This window comes from Myotis lucifugus, unplaced genomic scaffold (genome assembly GCF_000147115.1).
Source record: "Myotis lucifugus unplaced genomic scaffold, Myoluc2.0 scaffold_430, whole genome shotgun sequence".
NCBI classification, from domain to species: domain Eukaryota; kingdom Metazoa; phylum Chordata; class Mammalia; order Chiroptera; family Vespertilionidae; genus Myotis; species Myotis lucifugus.
The window spans coordinates 544,734-558,365 of NW_005871478.1; the positions used below are offsets into that span (position 1 = coordinate 544,734).

General features: G+C 42.9%; 1 protein-coding gene across 6 annotated transcripts in view; it reads right to left on the reverse strand.

Annotated features, from left to right (window-relative positions):
* The window catches only part of NCAPH (non-SMC condensin I complex subunit H), a 51,841-nt gene that overhangs the window by 12,675 nt on the left and 25,534 nt on the right, over positions 1-13,632 (reverse strand). For all 6 annotated transcript variants that reach the window (XM_023744107.1, XM_023744110.1, XM_006102809.3 and 3 more), the window contains exons 10-12: positions 9,978-10,126; positions 9,277-9,383; positions 8,816-8,938 (exon numbers count right to left, since the gene is read on the reverse strand). In XM_023744107.1, the coding sequence (XP_023599875.1) occupies positions 8,816-8,938; positions 9,277-9,383; positions 9,978-10,126 (379 nt within the window). The remainder of the gene's footprint in view (positions 1-8,815; positions 8,939-9,276; positions 9,384-9,977; positions 10,127-13,632) is intronic.

A 13,632-nucleotide genomic window follows, 5' to 3' on the forward strand; every position in this document is an offset into this window, starting at 1 on the left:
GGGTGTTAGTTCTTCTTTGAGTGTTTGGTAAAACTTCCCTGGGCCTGGGCTTTTGTTTGCTGGGAGTTTTTTGATTACTGCTTCTGTTTCATCAGTTATTATTGGCTTAAGTTTTCTGATTCTTCCTGATTCAGTTTTGGAAGATTGTATTTTTTTTCGGAATGTGTCCATTTCGTACAGGTTGTCCATCTTGTTGGCATATAGTTGTTGATAGTGTTTTCTTACAACCCTTTGTATTTCTGTGGTGTCAGTTGTTACTTCACCACTTTCCTTTCTGATTATTTGGGTCCTCTCTCTTTGTTTCTTGATGAGTCTGGCTAACAGTTCATCAATCTTGTTTATCTTTTCAAAGAAACAGCTCATGGTTTCATTGATATTTTTTGGCATTTTTTTTTTTTAGCCTCTATGTCATTTATTTCTGCTCTAATCTTTATTATTTCCTTCTTTCTACTTACTCTGGGACTTTCTTTTTTTTAAATATATATTTTATTTGATTTCAGACAGGAAGGGAGAAGGAGAGATAGAATAACGTAAGCTAGGGAAAAGAAAATGGTATTAAGAAACCCATAAGGAAGAAAAAATACATTTACAGTACTGTATGTATTTATTGAAAAAGTCTGTATATAAGCAAACCCATGCGGTTCAAACTCATGTTCAAGAGTCAACAGTATTCTTAAAAATGCAGAAAGAAATGAGGCACCATCTCACACCTATCATCAATAAATCAACAAACGACAAGTGCTGGCGAGGATGCTGAGAAAAAGGAACACTCGTACACTGCTGGTGGGAATGCAGACTGGTGCAGCCACTATGGAAGACAGTATGGAGTTTCCTCAAAAAGTTAAAAATGGAACTCCCATTTGACCCAGTGATCCCACCTCTAGGAATATATCCCAAGAAACCAGAAACACCAATCAGAAAGGATAGATGCATCCTTATGTTCATAGCAGCACAATTCACCATAGCGAAGATCTGGAAACAGCCTAAGTGCCCATCAGCAGATGAATGGATTAGAAAACTGTGGTACATCTACACGATGGAATACTATGCTGCTGTAAAAAAGAAGGAATTCTTACCATTTGCAACAGCATGGATGGAACTGGAGAGCATTATGCTAAGTGAAATAAGCCAGTCAATGAAGGAAAAATGCCACATGATCTCACTCATTTATGGATAATAAAGACCATTATAAACTGATGAACAAAAATAGATACAGAGGCAGAGCAGCATCGAACAGACTGTCAAACTACAGCAGGATGGTCGGAGAGGGTTGGGGGGGGGGGGGAAGAGATCAACCGAAGGACTTGTATGCATGCATATAAGCATAACCAATGGACACAAGACACTGGGGGGCTAGGGGAGGCCAGGGGAAGGTCAAGGGGGAAAAAAAAAGGAGACATATGTAATACTCTTTGTAATACTTTAAGCAATAAAACAAAATTTTTTTAAAAAATGCAGAAAGAGAGAATATACTATTATATGTCAACTAGTGGCCCGGTGCACGAATTCATGCACATTGAAAGGAAATTAATTAGAAAAAATATTTTAATATCACCATTCGCCCTTTCTCTATAATAAAGTGTCAACCAAATTCACAATCGACAATGACAGATCGAAACACACACGTGCAATTGGCGCCAGCGAGAGCTTTATATGTATCACACATGCACGAGTCAACTTAGCCTTTTATATATATAGAATACACTTGCTTAATTAGATCTGCTTTCTGATGTAGCTAAACTTTTTCCAGCCCAGTGAAGCACCCCAACTTCTCTTTCAGGTAATTGTCAGCAACACAGCAGTAAATATCAACACGAAGCAGATTATTATTGTAGACTAGAGACTTGTTGCACAAAGAGATTCGTGCAATAGGCCTTCCCTTCCTCTGGCTGCTGGCACCGGTTTTCCTCCGGCACCTGGGACCCAGGCCTTCCCTCCGGACGGAACCTTCAGTCTTCGCTCCACCGCTTTGCCCTACATATGCAAATTAACCGCCATCTTTGTTGGGTTAATTTGCATACTCTCCTGATTGGCTGGTGAGTGTAGCAGAGGGATGGTTAATTTACATGTTTGTCTATTATTAGGTAAGATCATGCAGAAAGCACAAAGGTTAAGATATTTAACTGCAGCAGTGTTTGACTATATTCAGCACAGTGAGAAAACCTGAAGTCATTTTCAAGGTCCACCATTTCTTACTTCTTTTCAGTTGGGTCAAGTTTCTAAGCTTTCTAAATCTCCATTTTCTGGCTAATGAAAAGAAAATAGGATTCTACCAAGTCTCCTATCTACCTACTCCAGGACTTCTGTGAGGATCAAATAGATGAGGCATGGGAAAATGTTTCACAGATATTTAGTTACAGTGTGAAATGTTTCCACCTGGCTATAAAGCAAGTCATGTACCTGGGCTGAAGAAACTGCAAGGAGGCTGGTCGTTGCTAGGGAGAGGAAGCTGGGCATTGCTACGTGACATCATTACCCAGTTTCCACAGTGACTGTTTCCGGGCTGGGCTGGGCTGTGGGCCGCATTTTGCACCATGGGGTCTCGGCAGCATTGGCTGCGATTTGGTGGGCTATCACTCTGGGGTAGTGGCGGGGCCTGTGTCCCACTTGGGGGAAGCCGAGTTTGTGGGGGCTAGGTCCGTGGTGCACTGTAAATGGCCAGTGTGCGTCAAGGCAGCTCCTGCGTTGAGCCCCTGGTGGTCAGTGCGTGTATTAGCGACCGGTGGGAAACTTAACATATTAGCCTTTTATATATATAGATAGTACTGGAAGTCCTAGCCACAGTAATCAGACAAGAAAAAGAAATAAAAGGCATTTAAATTGGAAAAAAGGCTTCATTATTCGCAGATGACATAATAATGTACATAGAAAACCCTAAATACTCCACCAAAAAACTACTAAATTTAATAAATGAATTTGGCAGTGTAGCAGGATACAACATCAACACCCAAAAATTGATGGCATTTTTAAACACCAATAATAAATTCTCAGAAAGAGATACTAAACAAACAATCCCATTTACCATTGCAACAAAAAAATTAAGGTACTTAGGAATAAATTTAACCAAGGAAGTAAAAGACTTGTACTAGGAAAACTATAGGGCATTGAAAAAAAAGATAGAGGAAGATATAAACAAGTGAAAGAATATACCGTGCTCATGGATTGGTAGAATTAACATTATTAAAATGTCCACGCTACCCAAGGCAATCTATAGATTCAACGCAATCGCTATTAAAATACCAAAAGGGGAGGAGAAACCAAGATGGCGGCATAGGTAAACACCTGAAATTGCTGCCTCCCACAACCACTTCAAAACTACAACTAAAGGCAAAACAGATATCACCCAGAACCACAGGAAGGCTGGCTGAGTGGAAATTCTACAACTAGAAGGAAAGCGAAAAGCACACTGAGACTCAAGAGGTGCGGAAGTAAAGTGCAGAGGTACGGAGGCGCGCACGCAGAAAGGTCTGGCAACGGAGGACGCCGGTGTCTTTTTCAATCGGGAGGGAGTCTCAAGCTCCAGATGTCCCTGACTCCAGTTCCGGGCAAGTCTCTGGGGACACAGACTCATACGGGGAGAAACTGGACTGTCTGGCAGCAGGTGGAACTCGAGGGCAGCTTTCTCAGAGGTGCTTGCAGCGATTACCGCGGGATACTGAGACCCGGGACCTTAGGGCAGGACTGAGGACCAGCCATAGCTGTTTGCTCCGCCCTGTTGATTCCCTGAGACCCCACCCCACCCAAGCTGCAAGCAGAGGCTTTTGCATACGAATGAGCTGGACCTTTGAGATCTAAAATTACCTAACAAACTGCAGCTGGGTCAGAGAGAACCAGAACATCCAAAAGAAGGCTCAAGGCCCCACAGCAGCTTGCATTGCTTCACAGCTGGGCCTCATCTGAGCACCTCCAAACCCCAAACAAGGAAGAGGAATCTGCAGATCTCTCCATAGCTCCTGCTGAGTAGCCTCAAGCAGAGGCTAAATTAGCACCTCCTTACAGATCCAAGAGCCCATGTACCTAGTGGTCAGAGTGGGACCATCCAGATTACAACTCCTCAGATTCATAAGGGACACACTCAGGGGGCAGACTCAGTGAGCACCAAAGCCCCACTGATGCAAGTCTTGCCCCAGAAGGGTGTCTCCAGCACAGAAGTTCTCCCACTGTATACACAGCTGATTCTCACAGACAATTAGCCTGGAGGTCAATTCCTCCCAGTGATACCTATAACAATCAAGGCTTAACTACAACAAGACTATGCACACAGCCCACAAAGGGGTGCACCAAGAGTGTCCATCTCAGGTAATTGGAGAGGCTGAGCCACTGGGCCCTATAGGACACCTAGCACAGAAAGCCACTCTACCAACACAGGGAAGCATAAAAAATGTGGAGACAAAGAAACAGATCACAAATGACAGAAATGGAGGAAAGCAAACTACTGGATATAGAGTTCAAAACCACACTTTTAAGGTTTTTCAAGAATTTTTTAGAAACCGCTGATAAATTTAGTGAGACCCTGGAGGATATGAAAAAAGACCAACTAGAAATTAAGCATATACTGACTGAAATAAAGAATAATATACAGAGATCCAATAGCAGAAAAGAGGATCCCAAGAATCAAGTCAAAGATTTTTTTAAAATATATTTTATTGATTTTTTACAGAGAGGAAGGGAGAGAGATAGAGAGTTAGAAACATCGATGAGAGAGAAACATCGATCAGCTGCCTCCTGCACATCTCCTATTGAGGATGTGCCCGCAACCCAGGTACATGCCCTTGACCGGAATCAAACCTGGGACCTTTCAGTCTGCAGGCCGACACTCTATCCACTGAGCCAAACCGGTTTTGGCTCAAATCAAAGATTTGAAATATGAAGAAGCAAAAAATACCCAACCAGAAAAGAAAAAAGAAAAAAGAATTCAAAAATATGAAGATAGTGTAAGGAGCCTCTGGGACAACTTCAAGCGTACCAACATCCGAATTATAGGGGTGCCAGAAGATGAGAGAGAGCAAGATATTGAAAACCTATTTGAAGAAATAATGACAGAAAACTTCCCCTACCTGGTGAAAGAAATAGACTTACAAGTCTAGGATGCACAGAGAACTCCAAACAAAAGGAATCCAAAGAGGACTACACCAAGACACATCATAATTAAAATGCCAAGTGCAAAAGACAAAGAGAGAATCTTAAAAGCAGCAAGAAAAAAACAGTCAGTTACCTACAAGTGAGTACCCATACGACTGTCAGCTGATTTCTCAACAGAAACTATGCAGGCCAGAAGGGAGTGGCAAGAAATATTCAAAGTGATGAATAGCAAGAACCTACAACCAAGATTACTTCATCCAGCAAAGCTATCATTCAGAATTGAAGGTCAGATAAAGAGCTTCACAGATAAGAAAACGCTAAAGGAGTTCATCACCACCAAACCAGTATTATATGAAATGCTGAAAGGTATTCTTTAAGAAGAGGAAGAAGAAGAAAAAGGTAAATATAAAAATTAAGAACAGCAAATACATATCTATCAACAAGTAAATCTAAAAATCAAGTGAATAAAAAATCTGATGAACAGAGTAAACTGGTGAATATAATAGAACCAGGAGCATAGAAAGGGAGTGGACTGATAATTCTTGGCGGGAAAGGGGTGTGGGGGTGCAGGAAGAGACTGGACAAAAATCATACACCTATGGATGAGGACAGTAGGGGCGGGTAAGGGCAGAGGGTGGGGTGGGAACTGGGTGGAGGGGAGTTATGGGGGGGGAAAAAGAGGAACTGTAATAATCTGAACAATAAAGATTTATTTAAAAAAATACCAAAGGGCATATTTCACAGATCTAGAATAAATACTCCAAAAATGTATATGGAACCAAAAAAGACCCCGAATAGCCACAGCAATCTTGAGAAAGAACAACAAAGTTGGAGGGATCAGAATGCCAGATATCAAGTTATACTACAAAGCCACTGTAATAAAAATAGCTTGGTAGTGGTATAAGAACAGGCATATAGATCAATGAAATAGAACAGAGACCCGAGGAATTGACCCAAGACATTATGCTCAATTAATATTTGAACAAGGAGGCAAGAACATACAGTGGAGTCAAGACAGTCTCTTCAGTAAGTGGTGTTGGGCCCTAACCGGTTTGGCTCAGTGGATAGAGCATCGGCCTGCAGACTGAAAGGTCCCAGGTTCGATTCTGGTCAAGGGCATGTACCTTGGTTGCGCGCACATCCCCAATAGGAGGTGTGCAGGAGGCAGCTGATCGATGTTTCTAACTCTCTATCCCTCTCCTTCCCTCTCTTTAAGAAATCAAAAAAAATATATATTTTTTAAAAAGTGGTGTTGGGAAAATTGAACAGATACATGCAAAAAAAATGACACTAGACCAGCCGTGGGCAAACTACGGCCCGCGGGCTGGATCCGGCCCGTTTGAAATGAATAAAACTAAAAAAAAAAAAGACCGTACCCTTTTATGTAATGATGTTTACTTTGAATTTATATTAGTTCACACAAACACTCCATCCATGCTTTTGTTCCGGCCCTCCGGTCCAGTTTAAGAACCCATTGTGGCCCTCGAGTCAAAAAGTTTGCCCACCCCTGCACTAGACCACCAACTTACAGCATACACAAGAATAAACTCAAAATGGATAAAAGACTTGTGTAAGTCGTGAAACTATAACTATCTTAGAAGATACCAGAGACAGCAAAATCTCAGACATCTCTGGTAGCAATATGTTTACCTACCCCCTAGGGCACAGGAAACTAAAGGGAAAATAAACAAATGAGACTACAACAAATAAAAAGCTTCTGCACAGCAAAAGAAACCATCAACAAAATGAAAAGGGAGCCCACTGTATGGGAGAACATATTTGACAAGATACATCTAATAAAGGGTTAATTTCCAAACTATATAAGGAACTCATACAACTTAACAAACAATCCAATTTAAAAATGGGCAAAGAACTTAGACACTTCTGCAAAGCAGATATACGGATGGCCAAGAGACGTGAAAAAATGCTCAGTCACTGATCATCAGAGAGATGCGAATTAAAACGACAATGAGGTATCACCTCACACCTGTCAGAATGGCTACTATCAACAAATCAATTAAGTGACAAGTGCTGGTAAGGATGTGGAGAAAAGGGAACCCTAGTACATTGCTAGTAGGGTGCACCTATTATGGAAAACAGTGTGGTGTTTCCTCAAAAAATTAAATATGGAACTGTCATTTGACCCAGTGATCCCACTTCTAGCAATATAACCTAAGTCAGTGGTCGGCAAACTGCGGCTCGGCAAATCGCAGCTCACGAGCCACATGCGGCTCTTTGGCCCCTTGAGTGTGGCTCTTCCACAAAATACCGGCTCTTTCACAAAATACCGACTTCTGCGCATGGGCCACGAAGTTTCAATCGCACTGCACGTGTGCACCCGCACGTGGTATTTTGTGGAAGAGCAACACTCGAGGGGCCAAAGAGCCGCACGTGGCTCTCAAGCCGCAGTTTGCTGACCACGGTCCTAAGAGAACCAAAAAAACAATCAGAAAGAATGTATGCACTCCTATGTTCATAGCAGTGCAATTTACAATAGCTAAGATCTGGAAACAGTCCTAGTACCCTCAGTAGATGAGAGAATAAAAAAGTTTTGGTACATTTATACCATGGAATACTAAGTAACAGTTAAAAAAAAGAAGAATCTCTTACCCTTTGAGACAGCATGGAGAGAACTGGAAAGTATTAAGCGAAGTAAGCCAGTCAGAGAAAGACAAGTATCACGTGATCTCATTCATATGTGGAATCTAACGAACAAAATAAACTGATGAACAAAATTGATCCAGAGACATAATTGGAAGACTGGGGGGTGTGTGGGTGGGTGGGAAGAGATCAACCAAAGAACTTATATACATAACCCATGGATACAGACAATAGGATAGTGAAGGCCTGGGGTGGGAGATGGGGCGGACTAGAAGGGGTCAATGGAGGAAAAAAGGGGATGTATGTAATATTTTCAACAATAAAGATTTAAGAAAAAAAAAAAAACAGACCCTGTCAAGGAACAGGCAAAAAAAGGAAGAGAAACTGACTACTACACATCTGATACCAAAGACTAAACAAAACAACCAGGAATGCAAATGAGCAGAGGGCTGTGATCAAATGGAACTTGGCATGAACCAGTCTGGTCACCCTGGAGACAGGGACATGCACTTGCTCCTACCATTGCCAGAAGAACCACAGGCAAAGGAAGTGAACAGTAACCAGGGTACAGCACCAGATAGTCTCGAATGTTCATCCTGACAGTCACAGAAGGAACTCAGGCCACTTGTGCAATTCTAGCAAACTCCTGAACGACTGCACAGTCAGATGGTTGGCACCTCCATTACCCAGTGGGTCACAGTCAGCTCCTGTCTACACCTTGCTTGTGGGGAGGCACATGGGCTGGGGAAAGCATCCAGCTAGTGAATCCACAACATCAATGAGAACATGAGAGAATCCAGAAACAACTCACATCGTGTACAAACCTCAACAAAAGATTTTGTTTATCGCCCCTAGCATTTCAACATGCAGGCCTGTGTATAGTCTTCCAACCAGGAGAGCCATTTCCTAAACGTTAGTGTCCATCATCTCCCTATGAGCTTTTCCCTTCAGCTCTGCCTCACCCACCCTGGATCTTCAGGTAACTTCTCTTGGCTAACACACATTCCTGCTCATGCTCTCACGCCTTTTCCTTGAAGGCACAGCCTGACAGTCAACAATACCAGCCACTGGACGTCTCTGATGCTATAAACAGGCTCAACAGCAGCCTTGAGGAAACAAGAACCAGCCTTACCCTGGTGCCCGGTTTGAGGTGCAGCTGAGCCAGGTGATCAGCCTCATAGTGGAAGTCTGTAGGAAGGGTGGTGGCTCTCCAGTTCTGGTTCTCCAAAGTAGACTTGGTCAGAATAGTAGCAGCCTATTAATTAAAAAAAAGAAAAAAAGTGCTTTCTAGGCATCTTTAATAAAAATGGTTAACACCTATTCTTTTTTAGGAGGAGCTTGGGCATAGGCAGCACTAGTGTCCCATCCAGAGTCCCCAACAACTTTGCTAGACATTATTCATATTCTAAACTTTATCCTCTCTGCCACTGAATTTGGGACTGTTTATCAATTCCTCTAAGAATCGAGGGACAATGAAGCCATCTGTTTAAGAGTTAAATTTATAATTAATTTTTAAAAATCACATCTAAAAGGGAAAGAGGAATGCAAAGAGTAATTTAAGAAAGCACAAATAGTAATACATCCAGCACAAACCTTTGCTTTTCCAAAATACACATCAAAGTCAATGTCACCGTCAAAGTCTATTTCAAAGTCTTTCTTTGTGCTCTTCTTTCTGTTTTCTGATTTCAAGGCAGCATCTTCTGCAGAAATGAACAGATAGCAACACTGCTCACTTCTGGGGCCTACAGTATGTCCACATCTCACAGGACACACTGGCAGTCTTACCAACTGCACCATAAAGCACTGGGAATGGCAAATCATATGTCTGATTTTCATCCTTAATTTATAATTTGTGGTTTTGCTACCAAACACAAAAATGTATGCGAATTAATATCTCCTTTTCAAAGAGGGAATGAAAAACACATAATGCTGGCATAACCCCCTTCAGAATCCTGCCAAGGGCTGCATGGTGAGTAACTCACATGGGCCCCAGGGCCTGGTCATTCCCACCTGCAGCCATTGTTTGAAGCCACGTGGATACTAGAGGGCAGTACCAGGTCAGGAGCCCAGCTCTCCTGACTTTTCCCACTGAGGCCTTAGTCTTAACTGATCCCTCATCCCAGGCCAGGCCAACTGACTGTCCAAGTGAGAGACTGGCTTGTCTATGTGTGTCTGCAGCTGACTAAAAGGCTCAATAGAACAGCAACTGGCATTTCCCTTCCTCGGCCGACCTGCTGACCGCTGGTCACCTACACTATCTCTTTTCCTAAGAGGTACTACCTGGAAGTACATACGTTTGTGTCGGGGTTTGAAACGCCAATGCTCCGGTCCAGCCCACATCGACATGGTGCGGGGACTGAAATAGGAATATTCTCCCGGTCTCATGGATAGAAGGGGGCACATGGTCCTAATGTCTCCATCCCCAAGGGGAATCATTTCTTCCCTGTAACACACATCAAATAATGTTTTTACACATACAATCATGTCCATGTTGACATAGACAACCGTGTACTTACATGTAAAGCAGCATGTGATGCAGCTGAAGGCTCTACCTACCCACTTTTCCACAAATGACAACATTTCTAAGTCCAATATAATTACTGCACATCAACAACCCTTAGTTTTTACTTCATCAAAGTGTTTTGCTTCTCTTAATTTTATAACAACATGATCAAATCTACACAAGTACTTTGGACATTCCAAAGTGCTTCACAAGCTGGTAGTCGCTCATCCTCTCCTCATCATCCTTCCATAAAGGAGGGCTCCAATAACCATTGTCGTTCCTACTAAAAGTGAAGATGTTATTGTAATTTATGTCCTGCAAATGCTGGGGGGTCCCCTTTATAATCTAAGTCTCAGACCATCTAGCTTCATTCTTTGCTGTGTGTGAAGTGTCTAACTGGCCAGTCCAGCATGGCAGCTTGGGTTTGATTGTTCACCCGTTCTGTGAATTACTAGCCTGTGTGAGGTAGCTTTCTCCGAAGGGTCTCTGACATCAGCAAGTGTGTGAGTAGTGCTCTACTGCCTGCTACAAGGAAGGTTAACAAGGAAACTTCGGAAGGCTTTTTACCTGTCGTGAGCGATAGGTATAAACCCTTTATATCAAGCATTATGGAATAAGCTAAAAACGTTTTAAAAGGGGACTTTGCCTTTATCTTCAGAATCTTTTTTAAAACCCAGGAAATTGTATTTATATATATATATATATGTGTGTGTGTGTGTGTGTGTGTGTGTGTCTTTTTAAAATATATTTTATTCATTTTTTACAGAGAGGAAGGGAGAGAGATAGTTAGAAACATCGATGAGAGAGAAACACCGATCAGCCGCTTCCTGCACACCCCCTACCGGGGATGTGCCCGCAACCAAGGTACGTGCCCTTGACTGGAATCGAACCAGGGACCCTTCAGTCCGCAGGCTGACGCTCTATCCACTGAGCCAAACTGGTTAGGGCTGTATTTATATATTTATTGTGTAATTAAATATTAATTTTAAAGAATAAAATGTACTAAAAAATGCACACTTCTAGCCTGCGAAATGCCTGGCCTATGTTATTAAGTAACTGTATGCACTGTGAACTCCAGACGGAGAAAGATGGCTCCAGCAGCATCCCCACGCAATTCTCATGACTATTCTTCTGATAAAGCTTAGGCGGTCATGCTGGGAATCATTAGGAACTAAAAGGCAAAGCTATAAAGTATGGGCGTGGCTCAGTCATTGAGCATCGACCTATGAACCAGGAGGTCACAGTTCAATTCCCGGTCAGGGCACATGCCTGGATTACGGGCTCAATCCCCAGTGGGGGCATGCAGAAGGCAGCTGATCAATGATTCTGTCATCATTGATGTTTCTCTCTCTCTCTCTCTATCTTTCCCCCTCTCCCTTCCTCTATGAAATTAATAAAAATGTATTTTTTTAAAAAGTGAGTCTGTGGGCCAGGGCTGGACTGAGGACCTGGAGGCTTGAACTCTAGCCATTTAATAATTCTTACAGTGCTGTGTGGAGGCAGCCAACTGATCCCCACTCAACAGCTAACCTAACCACAGTCATTTTCAAAGCTTGCCCCTCCATTGAACATCTCTAATCCCCTAGAGCCGTGGTCGGCAAACTGCGGCTCTCGAGCCACACGCGGCTCTTTGGTCCCTTGAGTGTGGCTCTTCCTAAGCCTTAGGAGTACCCTAATTAAGTTAATAACAATGTACCTACCTATATAGTTTAAGTTCAAAAAATTTGGCTCTTGAAATTTCGATCGTTACACTGTTGATATTTGGCTCTGTTAACTAATGAGTTTGCCAACCACTGTCCTAGAGGAATTCTATTTCTTCTATACCGTCCCCCCCTTCCTTCAGCTTAGCACCAGTTAAGTAACTAATATCTTCGGGTTAAAGGTCTCCTCCCATCTGGCTCCTAGCACACACCTCACTCTTGCAGGCATTGGGCAGGCTGTGGTTTGGGCCTGTACCTCAGACAGCAAGCACCTCACAAAGTTATGCCTGCACCACAGAGAGACCAGGAAGAGGGAACGCACAGACCTGCTCCTAAACACCGAGCACTTTCTCAGCCGTGTCCTTGTTAACATACACACACCACCTTTTACCCTGTGCACAGCTGACAGTGATGCCACCTAGGTACAGGTAACGTGGGCAGGCTACACACATGGGGATTTAATCCAGCATCGCCCATACCCCACCCTGAAGACCTTTCAGTATGGTGCGGAGTTCTTAGACCTGGTGCACAGGATGGTCACCCAGGGAGGTCTGGGAAAATGGCAACACATGGCTGGCCTCACAGACTTCCACCTAAGTGCTCTGAGTGGAGGCTGTCATTCATAGCTCATTACGTGCAGCCAGGATTACATAACCTCTCTGAGCCTGTTTCCACATGTAAATGGGGCAAACAGAAGCTAATTATAGGACTGTTGTGAGGTTTGGTTTAAGTGATTACATTTTACATATTATACAGATTTTATAAAACAATGCAGGTAAGGGTCCTAGCATAGTATCTGGCTCAAAGTCAGAATGAGGAGCTCAATAAATATCAGATATCACTATAATCATCAAGTCTCAACCCTTCCAGAAAAGAAAGAGCCTAAAAGGTGATGTCAGCCCAGCCAATGTGGCTAAGTGGTTGAGCACCAACCCAGGAACCAAAAGGTCACAGGTTTGATTCCTGGTCAAGACACATGCATGGGTTGCGGGCTCAATCCCCAGTAAGGAGCATGCAGGAGGCAGCTGATCAATGATGTTTCCCTCATTAATATTTCTATCTTTCTATCCCTCTCCCTTCCTCTCTCTCTAAAAAATAAATTAAGTAAATAATCAATCAATAAAAACATGTCCTAAAAAAATAAAGAAGTGATGCCTCTTACCCCACACCTCACAGCTTCCATGGCAGGGTCAGGTCCAATTCAGTTCATTTACTGAGCTCCCAAAACAGGCCAGCACCATGTGAGGGTATGGGACTCCAAGATGGACAAAACCCTAACTAGAACCTAAGCCCCCACCCCACCCCTACTGCATTCACTAGGATGGAGTCTAAGAGTTTGCTCTCTCTGGAGCTAGAGAGAAATGGAGATACTTGTTCAAACCAAGTATCTATGTTCCTAACAAAATAACCAAATGAAAGTGACTTTGCTATCATCAGTTCCTCAGATGCCACCTCAGTGTTCAGGAAGAGTGACAGCTCTTCTCTGACATTTGAAAATCTCCCACTAAGCTGCCTGCCATTTCTCACTTCTTAGAAGACAGGATGGGAACAGGGATCAAATCACAGGTCAACAGCACAAATCAGGAAAGAAGAGTGCTAAAGGGCCAGATGCTGTGTCTCAAGGTACCAAATGCTCAGCCCCTTGATGTCCACTCCAACTTGAAGACATTAATCAGTAGAATCATTTCCCACATGGGCAGACAAAATGAGCTCAAGAAAGCAGTCTCTTACCCTGGAAATATTAAA